This window comes from Pygocentrus nattereri, chromosome 7 (genome assembly GCF_015220715.1).
Source record: "Pygocentrus nattereri isolate fPygNat1 chromosome 7, fPygNat1.pri, whole genome shotgun sequence".
Classification (NCBI taxonomy): Eukaryota; Metazoa; Chordata; class Actinopteri; order Characiformes; family Serrasalmidae; genus Pygocentrus; species Pygocentrus nattereri.
The window spans coordinates 32032544-32053522 of NC_051217.1; the positions used below are offsets into that span (position 1 = coordinate 32032544).

Sequence of the window (20979 nt, forward strand, 5' to 3'; positions counted from 1 at the left end):
CAATTAAAAACCAAAAATTAACATTGTTTTACCCATGAAACAAAAGATATGAACAAAAATCTGTATTATAATGGAGGAAAAGGTTAGGACACCCTATCCTCCAATAACTAGTGTTGTCCCCTTTGGCTGAAATAACTTCAGTGAGACGCTTCTTGTAGCCATCTACCAATCTCTGTCATCAATCTGAAGAAGGTTTGCCCCACTCCTCAATGCAGAATTCTTTCAGCTGTGAGATGTTTGAGGGGTCTCTTGCATGTTCAGCCTGTTTTAAGTCACCCCACAGCATCTCAATGGGATTAAGATCGGGACTTTGACGTGGCCATTCCAGGACTTTCCACTTCTTAGTTTTCAGCCCATCCTTAGAGGATTTACTGGTATGTTTTGGGTCATTGTCATGTTTCGCATGTTCCTCAAGCACCCTCTGATACACAGTAGAATTCATGGTGGATTCTATGGTGGTAAGCTGGCCAAACCATGACACTTCACAGTTGGTATGAGGTTCTTTTCATGGAATGCTGTATTTGGTCTATGTTAAACACGTCTTCTGTTCTGGTGTCCAAATAATTCAATTTTAGACTCATTTGTCCAAAGAACATTATTCCAGAAGTCATGGTCTTTGTCTGCATTCTCTCTGCCAAACTTCAGTCTGGCCTTAATGTTTTTCTTAGAGAGCAAATGTTTCCTCCTTGCACACCTCCCATGAAAATTAAACTTGTGTAGTCTCTTTCTGATAGTTGAGTCATGCACTTTCACATCGACAGTAGCAAGAGCCGGCTGTAGTTCCTTTGATGAACTTTTAGGATTTTTCATGACTTCTTTTAGCATCTTACGGTCTGCTCTGGGGGTGAACTTGCTTGGACAGCCAGACCTAGGCATGGTCACAGTTGTTTTGAACGTCTCACGATGGTGCTCACTCTCACTTCAACAGTCAAGGACACACCAAACTACTTTTCTGAGGTTTAAATAGAGCAAGCCTCATTCAAAATGCTGGGTAACAATGTTCTGATCATGTGCACCTGATGTGATACACCTGTGTGTGATCTTAACTATTTTAAGTGGCCCAATATGTAGGGGTGTCTTAATTTATGCCTCACCAGAAATTGCATTCTTTTTAAATTACATTTTACAAAAAATTGTAAAAAGGCCTTTCTTAATTTTTAATTGTTTAGTCATATTACTTGGATCCCACAGTATTGTTAAAATTGATATTAAATATCAACATGTCCAAATTTGTTAAAATATACAGGATTTCATAGGGTGTCCTAATTTTTTCACATGACTGTATATGACCAAAACAGGTACAAAAAAACAGGCCAAAATATGTCTAAGTCTGAGCTATTCCATGATGCCATGATGCCAAACAAAGCTAGTGCTGTTAAATAACTAATGTTTGCTCTGTGGCTATATTTAATGATACTGGTAAGGAAAATAACATTAAATAGGAAATACTAACATACTAAGCTAGCTGACAGTTATAGTTAAGTGTAGTTCCTTTATTTTGTAAAGATAAGATTTGAAAAGGGTTCTAGGAGTAGTTATGATAAATTCATTAGTCACTACTCAGAACATGAACAGTTGGCAAAACACCTATGCATTTAAGAGTTAAGACAGTTACTCCCCAAATGCAATGTTAATAAACAGAGCAAAAAAGCTAAATAGTCAGAAAAATATTTCTTGCACCAAACTTATGCACAATCATACCTTTTTGAAATTCTGCGCTGTTCACACCAAGAAAGGCATGGGTTAAATAGGTAAAATGTAACAAAAAGGCAAACACTGACCTTGGACAGGCTTCCTTCTATTTTGAAAAAGCAGTGGAAACAGAGCTTCACAGCTTTGTTCAGGAACTGAAACTGTACGAATGCTTTCACATCTAGCTTGAATGTTCGTAACTCAGTCTCAGCTGCTTTCGGAGATGCTAGCAGCATACATAATACAGAGAACTAACAATTTTTAAAATCATCTTTCAAAGTAAAAGCCTTTAAAGGCCAAATTGCTTAAAATGTAAGGCCAGAACACACAATTTTTATAACCCACAAATCGAGAGGTGATATTAGATATTTGGAGCAGTTCCACTACTGAGTCCTTCTCAAGATTGGGGATCATCTCTTTGCATTTGACCTCTTCTGAGATAAGAAGAAAATAGGCAGCTTCTAGTAAGACCAGCATTCACATCTACTTGCTAGTGTGCAGCTCCCTAATGGAGAGGATAAATCTCTAGTAATGGCTTCCTGATCCCTCAGCCTGCTGCTCCATGGAGGGGGGTCTCAAGGGACCCCAGAAGCTTCCCACAAACAAGCAAATAAACAAACAAGCAAGAAAAAGCAAAGTACAAGAGCACTCAGGTCATATTAATAGGCTATAAGAAGCTATCATGCACCTCTGTAAAAGCCTGGCACCACTGAACTCTGGTCTCAGAAAACTAGTCCATTTCCTGTTACCTCTACCGAGAATGATGGACTCCCATAAAATTTCATGGCCCCACAGTCACAATCTGTACCAGCTACCAACCATTTAAATCTTTTTCATCCAGTGATGGGAAAAAGAGTGATGAGTCAATGTTAACTAGTCACCAAAAGAAGAGAAGGATAGAATAAAGATAGAAAGAAGGTAGAGAAAGATAAGGCCAGTCACTTGCATTTTGGAGAAAAAGGAAGTGGAGGCAGGAGTGCATAAACATGTCACCTGGTTGTCGGAGCCAATAAACTGTACTCCATGCATTTCAGGCATCTTCAAGGCACTGCCGCTTTCCCTCCTATGGAAAGCTTGAAAAAAATGACACAGCAAAAATGAACTTGAGAGTTCATTCTTCACTCACCATCCTTGTTACTTTTACAGGCATCTTGTTTCTTTCTGCCCTCAAACGCACACAAAAAGAGCAGAACACCACAGATGAAATATACCTACAATCAAATCAAGGGATGTATATTCTGACTAATTTGGATTTTCAAGTATTTATAAGATTTAATGAACTGATATTTAATAAACTGATATAACCACAGAGATGGAAACGAAAAGCAAAAAAGCAAGATCTGTCCGCCGAAATTTATGTAAAGCTGTAGCCTTACATTTACTATGACAGTTTACAATTTAAAAACATGTTTCGTTATTTAAAAATAGTCATGGAAAATTTGTAGATTTTCATGTTGGATGCCTCGTCAGACAAACCAAAGGGCTAACTCTAGTACAAAACCAGACGCTGATGAGCAGGCATCATCTTTTTCCTCAGTGAACGATATGCCAACAAAACAGGGCTGGGCGATCAATCAAAAAAAGTAATCAAAACCAACATTCAGAGCCTCTAACTGACGTCGGTCATTTGATTTTTTTCAAATTCTGTATCTCCTGTCCCTACTCTGTGTGTTCATGTACTATCCCCTTAAAAACTTACTACTGCGTGTGTAGTCACATGACTCCACCACGTCCACTCCGCAACATGGAAGCTAAGGCTATGTTCACACAGCAGGTAAAAGTGGCCCAAATCTGATTTTCTCACCAAATCGATTTTTTTTTGTTTGACTGTTTACAGTATCTTTTAAATGTGATCTGTATGCAACATCAGTCTGAACTGATCAGCTCCTAAACTGACCCACATGTGCAAAAGAATGTGTAACATTGCGTCACGTGGCACATGCAATGCAGTTTCACAATTCTTCTTGGTCACCCTTAAAACATATTCACTAACACTTACACACAAAAACATTCTCATTTGTATACACAAGCTAGCAGTGAAGCTATCAAACGGTGGAGCTGATCGCCATCTGGTAAAGCCATGAAATGTGCCTCTATCGCGATTCTTGCCATCTCCAGCTGCTGCTCCTCTGACACGGCAGGAGAGTCGATGAGATGGAAACATGGCGAAGTGGCAGAAACGCAGAGGAGGTTTCCGAGTGCGTCTCAGCATCTGCCATCTGGGGCTGAAACTTTGGCACATCATTAAAAAGTTTCTCTCCCCTTTGAAGAGACAGAGAAAGACACTTTAAACTCCACATGAGAGGCCTTCTCACACTATACAAAAAAGGCAAAGTCTAGTCAGGTCAAATTCAAAACTGTTACAGCACAAGGCACTCAAAACAACGAAAATCATTGTTTATAAAACCAAGCTCTATGTAATCTGCATTCATATGGTCATATGGGCCACTGTTTATCACTGCAATCTTTCAAACCATCAGAAAGAAAAGTATTTTCCCCTCAATTTACGTACCTTATACTCGTTTCTCTCAGAAACAAGAATCTTATTCAACAGCCCCGAAACTTGTGTATTACTATGAGTGCAAGAAATCATTCTCCACTTGTCACTTAGCATCATAGCAGTTAAGTGCTCTCCTTATCCACACAGTGTGAAATACTCATCCACCCATGCCACTTCATTTCATTAATAAGAGTATTACGGCCTTTTGTGCAAGCCAATTAAAGCCAGATCAGTCTTTTTTCCATGCCACACCGTTCCTCCTCTTAGACCTCACTGCAGCTGGAGACTGGCTCTGACAAACAAGATGAGACAGAAGCAGGGTGTGATGAACCTGTTTTTAGAAGGAACGTCCATTTTGGACAGCAGCTGTGGCGTACATGGAACAGATCATATGATGCGGAGAGGTCATTCCTGGCAATGGAGACAAAGGCAGCTCAGAGGGAGCAACAAAGGAATCCTCAAAAACAAGTCAAAGCTCATTCCAATCAACGAAACAAGCCCCAAGGCCTGACTGGAATTTCTCAATGAAACGGAGCCGAAAAAATATTGTGCTCTTGTGAACCCACACAGGTAGCTAGTGAGAGTTTGCTTCCAACTGGAGGATATACAATGGTCAAAAAAGCTTAGACCTCAGCTTCAAATAGAGAAGCACCACTGAAAATCCACAACTGGCTCTGAATTAAGAGAAAACTGATCCAACCAATTAAACAAATTTCATACTATTAAACTTGGATCATTTCCACACGGAAACAGAGAGTCTAATTAACAGTTCCTCTCGTTAGTTATATAACACTGCTGATATTCAACTGGAGATTGAAAACATGATGATACCTTATCGTAATTGTGACCAATTTTGTATCACAATAAACAATAAGGTTTTCTGAGTACAGATATCATCAGTGCTTAAAGAGAACTATGTTTCATTATAGGGAGAGCATAATTAGTCCAGCATGGAGTTAATTTTCTGTCAAAAGTTACAAATAAAATACTATACAAAATACTGACAATCACAAGTGTCCAAAATATGTTGCAAATACAAATAATGATACTTATAATCAAACTTAACTTGTCAGAATGATTACTACTCATTTTATCCTATTCTGATATAAATGTATTGCTCATTTTGCCAGTTTGCTTTTATTTTTTCTATTTGCTGATTTTGCTATTGTATTTTTGCTTCTGAAAACTCTCTTTTGTGTCTGACTTCTTTGTAACAGGTCTTAGATGAGGACGTTAGCCTGCACTTTCTACTGTTCATCGATTTAAGGCGCCTTCTGAACACACAGCCATTCAGTGTTAACCGCCCCAGCATGGAAGAACATGGGGCATACCGTGGGTGCAGCGTTGTACTGGCATATCTGACATTCTGAGCAATGTTTGTCATATTGCTTTTAAACTGTTAACCCAGTACATGTTCATGGATCCTGTGTGGACCTGTATGAAAGGATACTATCATTCTGGGCACTGATGAACATGGACTTGGGCCCAGTCCCATTTCTCTTTTTACATCTACCCCTTGTTTTTGAGTGTCACCCTAATCACTTGGAATAGAGTTCCAGGAGTAGTGGTTAAAATCTTGTTCTACAAAATGGGACAACCCTCAAATAAATAAATAAATAACCACTGCTCAAACACAGGCTACTAGTGGTGCTCTGTAAGCATCCCAGCCCATCTTCAGTGATGGCAGAGAAGCAGCGGGGCTTTAATTACATTTAGGGCATCATACGCTTTTAAAGAGGGGGTATAAGACTATTATTTATTATTGCCCACCACTAATTCTTTGGTGATACAAAGCTGAAGTCAGCTATTCACCAGCTACTTGTCCAAATTTTCCTGTTCCACCTTAAATGGTGCAGCTGTTCTGGACTATGCATGTTAGCACTAGCAGCTGTGAACGTGGAAGATATAAAATTTAATTACACAGCTGACCCTAAGCATGTGCTACACTTATAAATGTGACAAACAATGCTCATAATGTTGGACATGTCAGCACAATCCTCTGGCAATACTACACTGAGTACTATGCCATGTTTGAGGTAGATTACGGCTCTCACAGTGGCTGTGGCTACTTTCAGAAGATCCAAAATCAGTTGACCAACAGAACGTGCAGGTGAACGCCCTGTATGAAAGGACCCGCCCCATGCTGAAGTGCCAAAAGTCGGAAGCAGGAGTGATTCCAGAAGTAAAAATATTTAAATAGAAAAATGTTGAAGCAAAAACTAGCAAAATGAGTAATAAATTGATATCAGAATGAGAGAAAATAAGTAGTAATCATTTTTAAATTAAGTTTGACTTAATGCTCATTATCTGTATTTGCAACATATTTTGGACATTTTGATACTTAATATTTTATTTACTGAAACTTTTATTTTATTTTGAAACTTTTGGCACAAACTCCATTGTCCTGCTTGTTTAGACTTGATGCAATGCAATTTGAAATGTTGAATAAAATGTCAAAATATTGTGATTATGTACTGTAAAAATGTCTTTAAACATCATGTGATATTGTTTGCAGACTGCACACACCTATACACAACACTTAATCAATGGCACACCATGTTCTCTATGACAGAGAAATAGTGTCCCATGGCTGTCCATGTTTATCTGCACATAACACATTGATTGGAGAAATTGATTGGCTTTGGGGTCCAGCGATCTCGTTTGCAGGGTGTCAATTAGCCGCTGATTGAAAGCCTGTAAACAAAGTGGACTTGCTGGACTGAAGGGACACCCACCATATTGCTCTACCCAAGACTTTCACACACCTGGTACACTGTCAAACATGCTGAATGTGACAAAATCAAACAGTTAGCTACAACACAACTGATGATATATACAAACATATGGATGCAATACAAGTTTCATCCTCTTCTCCACATTTACTGACAGTCCTTAGACCTCTGTCTTCTGAAGACCAACACTTGAGACAGTGTAGATATTAAATATATTTTGTGCAACTCTAGCTTTCATTGGACATGCAGGTATGATGGCACACAGGTGGCTTGTGCTTAATTTGTGCAACACTAGCACATAGGAATCACCTCAGCCAGACAAGGAAAAATATTTCAAATTTTACAAATAAAGCAACAATAATTACAACTATTTGTAACTCCATGCACAGTATGAATTATGACGTAATATATAGCTTCCCAAACCTGGTCCTGGACTACACCCATACCTGTACATTTTAGTGTTTTCCCAGCTCTAATAGACCAACCTCAATTTAGGAGGGCTTGTTAATAAGCTGAACAGCTGGATTAGGTGTGTGCAGGGCAAGGAAGACACTAAAATGTGCGGGGCTGGGGGTACTTCAAGAGGATTGTGAAGACTTGGTTTAGATTAACAGGTATAGATTATTCCAGAGTTATATTGTTTCCCACAAGAATGGAATAAATATGTGGTAGACATGTTATTGCCTACTGGAACTTTGGGTGGAGAGTTAATGAAGTGTTAAGCCTAAATCTAATGAAACTACAAATCTCATCACTAAATCATCTCCAGAGCAATTTCAGGTTAACTAAGCATGCCTAACCTTCATAGCTGCTGGGGTCCCTCAAAGGCTCGAAATCCAACCCCTGCCCACAGGGGTGGAATTAGCTTAATGCCTATATGCAGTTTGGTCTCTGGAACACAGGGTAAGCAGTAGCTGCCTGGGAGGAGTGAGATACCAGAGGTACTAGTCCAGTGACTCTGTATAGCAAACATCTGAAACATCTGCACAGTTTCAGTCCAAAGACTGAAGGCCCATGTGACAAACACCAACTGCCCACCCTTGCCCCTGCATGCTTGCTCCTGTTTTAGCCCTTTCACTGTATCAAACACCTGTCAGCTGGATAACAGCACTTAGAAACAGGCCTCCATCTCCCTCTCATTCTTGTCCCAATGAGCATGGGTTGTGGGGTAAGAGGACAGCTCGCCAGCCCACTAACGGGAGACCATCTGGCAGAGGTGCTGTTTGTTTCCTCTGATCGCTTTATTTTTGGCCCTCCAATTAATAGCGTGTGGCACATGGATCTCCAGGAGAGTGTCAGCAGCAACAGCAGCGACTGTGCAAGTCAGGCAAAGACAGAGCAGGGAGGTGGGCATGATTAATCACACACAACTTCACTGATCACTAGTCTGTTTTGCTAACTCATCCTCTCCTAGTAAAGGATGAACCCATGGTTTGCACATACCACAATTATGAAGGGAAAAAAGGAGAAAATTACACACATTTACACGTTTGTCAAAATGCAATGATGTAAGGAAAACTACAGTAGAACACAAGCAACAATGCCAAACTCTTAAAAAGATCTTGAAATATAGGCATTTACCACATAAAGTCTCACAGCAGGGGACGCAAATGCTGTTGAGAGGAAAGGCATGCTTTTAGATTGATTAACCTAATGTGTGATTAAGATGTGGCGAAAGTAATTATATCAAGGATCTGCATGCAGATGACTGAGAACAACGCGACTGGGGAAAAAGGACCCAGGCGTCATTTTACCGAGTCCAAGCACTAGAGATCTGACATGAAAGTGTCTCAATTAATGTACAGCCTGTGTTCTCAAGTCTGCACTATAATCAACTGGGGTAGTCTGCTGATACTGTCTGTTAATAGTTCTGGAGCTTTCCCCCCCTTTCCTATCAAATTAATTTAGAGAATCCATAAATAAACACAAGGGCCCCTCAATTTGTACCAAATGGCACAGTCCTATGACAAATCACAGCTGCTCTCTAGGAATTCCCAGTAAACAGTACAGAGACTAAATAGATTGACATTTTTTCACTCTTTACTACTGACTTGTCAATCTCAGTGCTACCATGTTGCTTTATATCCTTAAACATACTGAAAATGGAACAGAAACTTTTAAAAAATACTTTATCTACTAATAGACAAGGCTTGAGAACTGCACAAATGTAAATGCAATAATCCATTAAATATGCAACTACTTAAATATTTATTATGCAATATATATGCAATAAATATGCAAGCCTCCTGACACACGCGGCATAACCACACACTGGATAGATAAATAAGGAGACAGACAAAACACCTTTTGTCACTTTCTAGTATCCAACTGTAAGCACTTACACACACTAATGTTGTCTATCCCGGAGTCACCGAATTAAAACCGCTGTATTACAGTGTGCCGAAATTCACTTAAAAGCAAAGCACTTTCTACATGAAAGCTGTCACTGTTGCTAGGACACACCTCATAATAATCTATTCATCACATCTTTGTAAGTTCCACGTAATGAAACCAAGCCCTGAATACTCATGAAGCTCTCCTGTTCATGACACTGAAAGTGATCTATATAGTGATGTATTGATCTGTCATTACTAAGACCAGAAGGCAAAGAAGCAGAGACTAGAGGGAGTAGTGAAGGTATAAAACAAATAGAGCATGCTTAAAATGGAAGAATTTTCATGTCCTACTGATGTCAGCACATAAAAAAATAAACAACAAAATAATAATAAAATTATTTGATACAACAAAATAAAAAAGAGTAAAGAGATAGTCTGACCACATTATTTCTTCAAAACATGGAGCTTCAAAGTAGGTAGCTGCTGTTAATGGAAATGGGCCTCACCAATCATTCTCAAGAAAAACCTTCTTCTTAAAACCCACTTAACGCAGTTTTAATGAAGATCAGGCATTAACCAGTGGGTTTTTTTTTTTTTTTTTTTGGGGGGGGGTTGTTCTTAGGTAACAACCTACGGACACTCAAGAGTAAAAAGGTGTGAACAACTCTGCTTTTTAAGAGCACATCATGAAACTGATGTAGACTTTTTCTTTTCTCAAGAACAAATTTAAGAAAAAAAAACAAACAAAAAAAAACAAGATAATGGTGAACAAGGCCCAATGTTTTTTTGTTTTTTGTGCAAACAGCTAGAGATGGGAGAGGTAAATTCTCTCTCTAATGAGATGGATGCAGTTGGGCCCTGCTGGGACTGCGGGGAATATTCTGGCGCCAGTACCATCTTCTTAACTCCCCTGCTCCCACTTACACACACAAACACACACGTACACACACACACACACAAAATAAATAAATAAATCACACAAAACACAAAAGATCACCATGACAACTTCTGCATTACTGTGAGGTACCGCATCTATACACACAAAAACACCAGTGATAGAAACAGTGCATTGTCAGCTTTTCATCTTCAATAAGCTTTGTGATCATGCCCCTAATGGTCAGAGATGCACCGATGCAGGAATTCTTGGCCAAATGGTAATAACTGATATTTTACACGTACCTATTGGCCGATAACAGTATTTAATATTTTCCATGTATATATCTTTACATCTTGGCATGCAAAACTGCCTTCTGTAAAGGCCACCACACCCTGGACATGCCACATTGGTTTTGAATTTTTGGACAATGCGCATTCTTTTTAATGGAGGTATGCAAACTGTGCTCAAGTGTAATCTGTGCGTCAATATGGCTGCGTGACGTGTGTGCATGAAAAGGGGAGTACAGGACCGGCACTGTTCAATTCCTTAGCACATCACAACACGCCACTCAGCATTTTACTATTAATACATTAAATTTAAACCACAGAGACCACAGAAAGCCAAAGGAGATCACATGTGGCTTGAAATTTATAGAGAAAAACAACCTTTTAGGTAAACAGACACATGGTAATGGTTTGTTGCCTCATTTAACATTACGATCCAAACCTTTTTCATCTTGCATCTTTCAGTTTGAAAAGAGGTAGCAAACTGATACTAATGATGAGTGATGCTGAACACTTTTATTGAACTGAACACGCTTTTATTTGTTCTGCCTGAACTCTTTGTGTTGTCAAGAATTAGAGATGAGACAGAAACAACCAAAGCGAAGATCTGAAGAAAGTTCTTAAATCAGGCACTGGTGAAGAGCCATGATAACATCAGTGAGGCTTTTCACCTCCAAGAGTTGTTGAGGATAGTTGGCTTCCTACTCAACAGCTTCTTATTTGATTTTTTCTATTCCACCTTAAATGGTGCAGTTGTTAGATTCAGGCACCCCTTGTTCAAAGTTTCCTGTTCCACCTTAAATAGTCCTGCAGTTACATCCTGGTGCCTCAAGTCTGGTAGACTATGACTGCTACACCTGAATCTGAACAAGAAGCTGGGGAATAGGAAGCTGACTTTAGCTTCGTCAAAAGGGGTGAGGAAGTTGCTCTGTTTCTGCTTGACAGATTGATAACTAGCTTTTTTTGCTGTTTTTGCATCAATATTATCTGCCCATTACAGCTAATTGCAGGGAAATCGGTATCAATGTTTATAAAGGCAATTAAGAAACGGAGAGGCAGAACCTCAAAGTCTGGAGTTGTTTTTCTTACAGTGGTGTGAATGAGTTTGCGTTCACTAAATTAACTCAAAATTGCACCTAGACATTTTGGATGCAAACCTGCAGAAGAGCATAATGAAACTGCTCCGACAATAATGACGGCAGCTACCTTTTAAAAGAACACTTTGCAAAAGAGAAAAGTACAGTCACACACATGATGATGCAATGGATATTCATTTGTAACACTGTGTTTGGCAACTAGTTGGCTTTGCAGCAGCAACTGTAACCCACAAACTAGCTAACATTTGTTGCATTACTTGCTGTGTCATTCACTCTAATTTTATGTCATGTTATTTGTCTGTACAACATTTGCAAAGAGTTTTATGGCCACGAAGATCTTAAAAAAAAAAAAAAAGTAAAGTTTGCTAGCCTACTGTCATTCGCCTTGGCAACGCGCATCCCTGATTTTGAGGAGATTAGGAGTTTAGGATCACTAAAAGGAGGTGTGTATGTTTTGCTGTTGACTCTAAATATCAACAGTCTTTCTTCAGAATTACTAACTCCACTCTTATAGCACAACAAAAAAAAAGTACTTAAATAACAGTAGCTTTAGTTAAAACCACTACAGTGCCTGATGGTCAGCAATCTGCCTCAGTCTTGCAAGACCATAAAGAATGCCTGGGGACAATCCAGCAAGCAAAACACTATTGTTAGCTAAAGGAACCCTTCTAAGACGTACTGTCTACTATTACCACATGAAATGTGTTCTCTGCACACACCACACATCTACATGCTTAATTGGAGGATTTTAGCAGCCAAGCTAACTTGCATTACATCCAGGGGCTAACAACAGGCTTGTTGTCCATCAGACAAAGTTGACAAGGCGTTACTTTTGAAATTTCACATTCCATTTCCTCACACACTAATAAGTTTATGTTCCCACCCATTTCTGGCCTGACATTTCTCATGGCTATTCTCGTTCAGGCCCCATGAGCCTAACACACTGTATTTTCTTTTCAAAGCAAACTTCAGACCTTCAGACCAACTACTCACCTTTAGTTAGATAAAGGTACATATCGTTAAGTGTGTTTTAATTTAATTTGTTCTTACTTTCATACTTTTTATATTTATATTTACTTCATTTTTACTACCTGTCCTTGTAATTTTATGGGGTTTTTTTCTGTAAAGCACTTTAGGCTACATTTAATGTCTGAAAGGTGTAATATGTATTATATAAGTGTATTACATAAATATACATTAAATATGCATTAAATAAAATGTATTATCATTGACAACACTGATGTAACCCTACCCCATGTATTTTGGTGTTTTCCCTACTCTAACACACCACATGGCCCTTGGGCTGCTTTATTACCTGTCCCTGTAAGCAAATTCCTGATAGTGAATACAACAACTAAGTAGATCATTTGTATGAAATGGATGGCCTATGCACTTCTTTATCCCCCGTAAGTGAATAAGCAATGGCAATTGGTTAGTGGGATCGCTGGGAGCAGCAAGCTGGCACACTTACAGAATAAATCACTAGACTTGGAGTTCTCACACACTAATGTTTCTCTCTCACTCCTCTCTGTCTCACGCTTTCACATGCAGAGGCTGGTTAAAGCACCTCACCCTACAGTATAATCTAATTTCTCACTTCTATTTTAGGGAACTTTTGCATCTCATTTGCATTCAGTTAGCAAGCAGGCTAGTCATCCCCAGATGGGGTTCAGGAAAAATTTGGGCCTGTTGGCACAGAGCTTCAATAGGACATGAGGGCTAGTGTGGCGAAACCCATCTGGAGCAAACCGCTTGCCAGGTGCCGGGCACATAGCCCTCCACCCACACCAGCGTGGTATGTCCACTTCCAGCCACTTGAGTCATGGTACACTAGTACCCAGCTAAGCTGTGCAACCCTAATATGCAATGAGGCAGCCTATATATAACAAGATAGAGTAATTGTTAAAAACAATTCTCTCTTTCTATTCCATCTTTGTGCCTGGCTGGCTAATAGGTTGATGGGAGAAAGGCCAAAGGAATCTGTTCCAAGCATTCAGACATGCTTAAATCAGAACCAGGGATGTACATGAATAACTAATTAACCGTTAACCAACAATTAAACAATTGTTCCACTACTGCCATCAGTTAAAAAAAGCTACTACAACCGTTCCTACGTGAATAATATTATTACTCAAGCCTTTTTTTTTTCTTTTCTTTTTTTTTTTTTTTAAACAGAATGCAGAAGGACTCCATAGGCAATTACTCCTGCTGGACAGGCCTACAAAAAAAAAAATAATCAAGTGCTCAACTAAAAACAGCAGTTTTATCAAGTACTTTATAAAGACTGAACTCAGCTAGTCAGATTCCAGACCTGTAACAAGCCATAAATATTTAATATTGCAATGAGTCATGCTCTTGATGGTTGGTTAACGGTCAGAAGATTTTGCCAAAATCTGCAAACCTGATCAGGAATCAAACCAAATATGGATACTTTTCTTTAGCTACAGACCCATTTTTAGCATATTCAAACTAGATATCCATCTGCAGAGGGTGGAGAGTAATGGAAGAAGGCGGGGGACCACCAAGGCTGTTATGCACTCATGTATTCTTTTTTCTTGATTTTTTTTTGTAACACGTCTTTTTTCGTAACTCAAATTTTTATCGAAAAAAAAACAAACAGCATGCAGTAAGCATCATTTACTGGGGGCACAGCAGACACGTTTAAACAGCACCTTCACAATGAAGGGCATTAGAACACACTAGTCATTCTGGTCACAAACACACACACAAACACACACACACACACACAAACACACAGCACATGCGGTCACATGAGTAGGACTGTTCCGTCAAGCTTGTTCCACTCTGCGTGTGGGTGACATCGCCCTTGGACACGGACTTGCGGAATGTGGTGAGAGACGGGCAAAACAAGAGGTCGCCATGGCAACGGGCTAGGTTTGGTGTGCAGAAAGAAGAGGGGTGGGAAAAGAGGCAGACACAAGATTGGAGGAGGGACAAAGAAAGACATGAACAGAGAAATTAATTCTGTAAAGCACTTAAAGTTGTGAATGAATGTATAAAAGGAGCTGTAATAAAAATGCATAATAGGAGTGTAAATAAAATTATTATTTTAGTAAAAACTTGAACCGTTGGAGGGAAAAAGAGAGAGAGCGAGCGAGAGCGAGAGAGCGAGAGAGCGAGAGAGCGAGATGTACACTAGCTGGGTTGTGGACATCAACAGTTCCAATGAAAGCTTCACACCTGATTAAAAATGTGTAAGCCAGTTGACCACCACAGCCAGAGGCCATGTGGTTCAAAAAGTGTGTTCAGCGTCAACACAGAGACGTACTAGACACTCTAGTGGAACAAACAGCTAAGAAGAACACAACTTTCTCAAACATCAAAAACATCAGTATGAATTCACACCATTTAGAACATGACTGAAGATTTGCCAAATGTCCAGCAAGTTGTCTCACTTGTTCATATTGTAGCATCTTTTAGGAAACTTCCAGGAAAAGTACTTGAACTATTTAGTAATGAGGGCAGGAGGGCAGACTTTTTTTGGCACAGCTTGAGGTTTAAGAGATTTTGATTAATGGGTACTTCTACCCAACTGCAGATGCCTTAAAAGCACTCCTGGAGCTGCTGTGTACATCACTAATTACTCATATTTTAACTGTTTTGGGCTGCAACAAATATTTAATACTTGTTAAAAACTGAAACTACACAAGTCATTTGAATAATCTACAATGTGACCACTTAAGAAACTATGCACTTCAATGAGGAAAACAACATTTGTTTACCATGCTAAATGCTAGCTTGTCACCTGCAGCGCACAGTTCCTCACTCTGCACACCAGACTGATTAAAGATGGCATGAAGATTCTATTCCTAACTCTCTGATCTGAGGCAATAATCTGTCTTTATCACCCGGTGCCGTCCAGGCTGCATACGTTTCTAGAATACCTGACTGCCCTACGGTTAGGAAGTTGTCTGAACAGCAGAAAACATTTAGCCACACATGGCAGAGTTTAGAGCACGCTCTGGTTTAAGTTGGTTTTATAAGATGATGGTTAATGCTGCCGTTTCCTCTGCTCTCATGCACCACTCATCACTGACATGTTCAGTCTCAGCACCTTCTGTGTTGCCAGATTGAGCATGATCCCCCAGATTAGCAGGTGTATGACTACCTTTGACCCACCTTGCTGTTTTAGTTCCAAAAAAAAAAAAAACACATCAAAAAGCAAATAAAAAAAATAACAGACTGAAGTTATCATCTCATTTGTAATCAAAATAATACTAATACTTTACTTATTGAATATACAAAAAAAAGGGAAAAAATGTAAACAGTGGCGGTCCAATATTTTATCATTACACACAAACATGGGTAGCCTGCATATCACGATAATAAAGCCCGAAAGCCCAGTTTTGATCCAATGAGCTGAGATTTTGTAGCATCACACAGTGAAAAACAGACTCAATGTGAATAATGTCTAAAGTCACTGGCTCACTCAGCTATAGGGTCTATACTTTTATTGATGATAATAGCGCAATGCTATTTTCACTTGCTCATGGTGGTGTGAATCCACACTGACACACATCCTGATGCGCTCCACCACCAGATCATAATAAGCACACGCATACACGCGCACATACACACACACGCACAACCATGCTGCTGCTTTTTGTCACCTCACCGTGTGGGGTATTGAGCTCTGGAAGCCATCATTTCTCTGCTAGTCCAGTCCAGTTTCCTGTGAAGTAATGTAATCTGGAAACCAAAATCCTTTCTCTTTTTAGTCCTTCCCGAGAGAAAACATCTCTCAGTCGATAGCCGCAAGGTATTTTGGATGCCTCTTTTCTCCGTATTGATGGCACCGGGTTGATTAAAATAAATTGTCACTTCCTGAACAGGTCAAACGAGGGCTTAGCCCCTTCACTCAAAAAGCAGAGAAGCTCTTAAAGAAAAGAATTACGGGATAAAGAGACCTGCTCAGGGCCAGTTTAATCCACGTTGGAGGCAATATGCCATAAATCGCCTTGTGACCTTTGAATTATGCCCCTATGACCTCGTAGGGACCAACAGGAAAGGAGCATGCAAACGGGATGTCTGTCACACAATAATTGGCCAGTGCCATCTTGAACGTCAGCCTCATTGCACTGTCCTCACTCACTGCAAACCCATCACATCTTGAGCAGACAGAGACAGTAATCTTTTAATGGCTGTGAAGAATTCTGCGTGGTTCCCTCATGACCATTTTAGCTTGGGCTCACTCTATAGATTCATGCTGTGGACTGAGGAAGCGCCATTCAAAAGAACTTGGCATTAAAGTAATTAGCTGAGACGTTTATTCAGTTTGTCACAAGCGCATGGAAATTCTATTTAAACACATATCTGAAAGACTAAGAAATGTACTGTCTTGCAGACAGTACAATCACAAAACACTGAAAGTCAGCATGAATTACAATGAGATTTCTGTACTGTGATGTATTTCTGAGTGAAAAGAGGGTATTGCAGAGGGTTTCTGAGCTAGCTGAACGTCAATGACAGGGGGGGAAACGATATTATTGGTTAACTGCGACTGGAAGATCGTCTGACAGTCTGTGACTGCGGTGCCCATCAGCAAGGCACCTAAGCCAAAACTGTTCCCCAGGTGCTGCAGACGGGGCTGCCCACTGCTCCGGGCAAGTGTGCGTCTTCACTAGTGTGAATGTGTTGTTTCACTGCATGGATGAGTTAGATTGCAGAGGTGAAATTTCCCCACTGTTAGACTAACACAGGTCTCTTAATTTAATCTTAACCTAATGTAATCTATTTTCCTGCCTGCTAGTGCAAAGCGACAATCAACAATCAGAAAATCTTTTAGAGGCAAGCAAAAGTGCACTTCAAACTAAGATTATCGGTAGGGTCACATCCATACCAATATCACATCCATATCTGCACCAATACTGCCACTTAAACTTACTGGCAGGTTGGTACCAAGGATGTAAACATTAAAGAAATATATGGAAGGAATCGATGGTACCTTGGGAGAATGTATAATGTTAGCCTTTAGCTTACTAGCCTGTTGGGACCAACCATATACACGTTTTAAACAGTATTGGTGTATCCCTAATAATAATTTTGTATATTAGGAGTGACAACTAGATGAAGATAATAGATGACAACTATGTAGATAAAAAGATTCCATTTTGATCAGTATGGCCACTTGTATGAAGAAAGATTGATATCTGAGGGAGGTCTGATACATAAATGACATGAATTCAATTTTTTTTTTTTTTGCTGCTGTACTTTACACGGTGCTTTTTATTTCCCCCCTTTAATTTTCCACTTCCCTATACATCATGAATGTCTGGTATGCTGCACACAGGCTCACTTGTATTCCTGGCCACAAATATATGTATGCAACTGGGTGTAAGTATTAGCCATAGTGCACTCACTTTGCGCTCCTTGTCCCCATACTCCAGGCCAAGGGTGTCCATAGCACGGACAATGGCAGCCAGGGACTGGATGGTGTTACTGTACACCACAGGCTTGTACTGCTTCACATCATCTCCAGAGAAGCCATCCTCGTGGATAATCCTACACACAAACACAAACACCCTGCATGTTAGAGAAAGTACGGAAACCCAGAGACACATGCACACAAACTTCTCAACTCCATCTTTTTCCAGTATTTTTGTGTTTCCGGCCCTGAAGTGAAATAGCTGTTGGTGTATGAGCGTGTGTGCGTGTGTGTGCGTGTGAACTGGGAGAGAGATCAGAGATTCTCTACACATTCTAACATCAGTGCCAAATGCCACACAGAAGGCAGATGCAGAGACAATACCCCACTGAAATACACACTGCAGGCCACTCTCACACACACCAGCCAAGAGCTTTGCAGAGGCTGGCTCACATCACAGCAGCAATGCAACCAGCAGAACCACTGTTGGAGAATATATCCTGTATGTAGCACCCATTTTTTAGTCTGGAAGACTTTTTTTTTTTTGCCAGCATGTAGTTGGTGTTTCATTCATTGCACCACACACAGGTACAACACCATGAGCTGGTTAGAAAACATGGACTGAATAAGGTAACCGGTCAACTGCTAAAATATTAGATTAAAAACATATTAGTTTTCCACGTTAAAAAACAAAGAAATATACCTGATATTTATAAAGGCAACCTTTCACTGTCCATATCTCAAAAGCTAGGGATGCAGCCCAGCAAGGGTACATTTTTCTGCCATTACACCACTGAAGGTCTTGCTCTGTAGGATCTTTGAACACAGCCAAGAAATGTGTCCTTTGTTTGTGAGAAACTGAAGAAGGCAGCTGATATATCCTTCAAGACCTTCAGGCACCCGCAATCTTTCCAGCGCAGCATAAAACTGTTTGGAAAACGGTGGAAATAGCCGAGTAACAAACAGCTGCGGTTCCAGAGTTTGTAATGAAATGAAGTGTTGATTTTAAATGTAAAATTTAAAATGTCACATTGTTTAAGCCAGCAATCCCGTGATGTATTTGTACAGGCTCTTCAGGCTGACTTGATTGTGCATGAGTAAGAACTAAAGTTAAGCTTTCGTAACCCTGGACTATCAGCAGCCTTCATTTACATTACATTTACATTTACAGCATTTAGCAGACGCTCTTATCCAGAGCGACTTACAAGAAGTGCTTTGTCAATCTAGAGAAAGTATCTTTGCTATTTACCAATAGCTTAGAGAAAAAGACAGTCCTGGGCTCAGATGCTGCTAGAAACAAATATGTCACTGCAAACACCAAGAGAAAAAGAAAGAGTTGAAGGCAGAACTCGGTGCCATTCAATGCAATACAATAACAATAAGATACAATACAATAAACTACAATAGAGAGTGCAGTACAATAAAATAAGTGCAGCTTATAATTCAAAGAATTATGAATAATCAATTAATATATTCACTTCGAGACGTAGCCTATCTGTTGTTGCTTATTTTTCCATATAAATATAAACCTCTAGTTGTTAGTATGAAGACCCCAAAATGGTGCTCAGTGCTGATATGTTTCATGTGAGAAACTGTCCTATCCTAGCTCTGCCCACAAATGTATCCCCGAACAAGACTGATTTTGCCTCCTGCTCAGTCTGGTAGAGAACATATTACCATCAAAGACACCTGCTAATTTGTACTATGAGGACCTGGATCAAGAAACTATTCCACTCTCACCAAGACTCTAGAATCCAGACCACAGACGTGTGCGAGCATGTGAATGCCTCTGTCTGTACTTCGACACAATCCAAACAAATAAAGATAAGGTTGAAAGGTCACTATCCCCCCAAAGCTACTCATTACTGAGGGAATATCTGGAAAATATTGAGAAAAATGAAAGAGCAAAAGAGGAGTGTGAGATGTTCAGATAGTGTTCTACTCTCTTGTGACCTTACATAATCTTTACATTGTGTTTTATACAGCGAGTTTATACAGTGTGTCTTTTTACAGTGACCAAACTACATAAACATGCATTAATATGGAATTTCTGGTCACATTTAGCTAACTATTCATATAAGTAATCACATTATACACATCACATTAACTGAATTTATTAATAATTTTATGCGAGAAGAAGCCTAATGCACCTTAAATCAATCTTGCTTCCTAGTTATCCTAACTTACTGGCTACACTCAGATGTACTGACATGATTCAATGTTTTCATATTTAGTATGACTGTGCTCACAGACGGTATTTATGATAAAAAACAATTCACACTGTTCATTGCAAAATAAACAGTAAACATAATGTGAAATCTAGTAACCGTGGAAAGCAATCATGTACAGATCAAACGATCACAGTTAGGAGATAATCTAATAATTGTGACATAGTTTTTAGCCTTAGTTTTTAGCCAGGTATGATACTGAAAAACTGTAACTGTTGGATCTTAAACAAGATTATAATATGTGTATCATACACAAGTTATTTTAGGATTTAAGAGATGTTAGCTGTGACGTTGTCTTGTACGCTGTCTTAGGCTATACAGACCACTGGAATATTTTTAAATATATTAATTAATTAATTAATATATTAATTAATTAATATATGCCTTGTGCCTGATGACTGCTGGGATAGGCTCCAACACCTCCTGCGACCCAGAAGGAGAAGCGACTTTGAATTAGATTTGCGATACTGAAGGTAGGGGTGACATTTTGACACTGTGATGAAAAACTGGGACTGGGAGTCAAAACTGGGAGTTTAATGGCCAATCCATTAATTCTGCCATTTAATGCAGCTGCCCTGTTTAAATACCAACGTTTGCAAACAATCAGCAACAGTCAATAACCCACACTGTCACGCCTGCCACGGCTCCGTCTGCCTGGAAGCGCTTCGAAATACTACAATTCCCATGACTCTGTGGACTACAATGGCGATGACATCACGGTGCATGCTCCGCAACGCCGAGACGTCTCCCCCCGAGTGGTAATTCAGATCACCTGTGCTCCGGTGTACTTAAGCACGGCATTTTCCTTTGTTCGACGCTGACTATTGCCCTTTCGTACAAAGCGTTCC

At 39.7% G+C, this 20979-nt stretch overlaps 1 protein-coding gene across 3 annotated transcripts in view; it reads right to left on the minus strand.

Annotated features, from left to right (window-relative positions):
* The window catches only part of gnao1a (guanine nucleotide binding protein (G protein), alpha activating activity polypeptide O, a), a 97657-nt gene that overhangs the window by 55473 nt on the left and 21205 nt on the right, over nt 1-20979 (minus strand). For all 3 annotated transcript variants that reach the window (XM_037539816.1, XM_017704210.2, XM_017704211.2), the window contains exon 3: nt 17899-18040. In XM_037539816.1, the coding sequence (XP_037395713.1) occupies nt 17899-18040 (142 nt within the window). The remainder of the gene's footprint in view (nt 1-17898; nt 18041-20979) is intronic.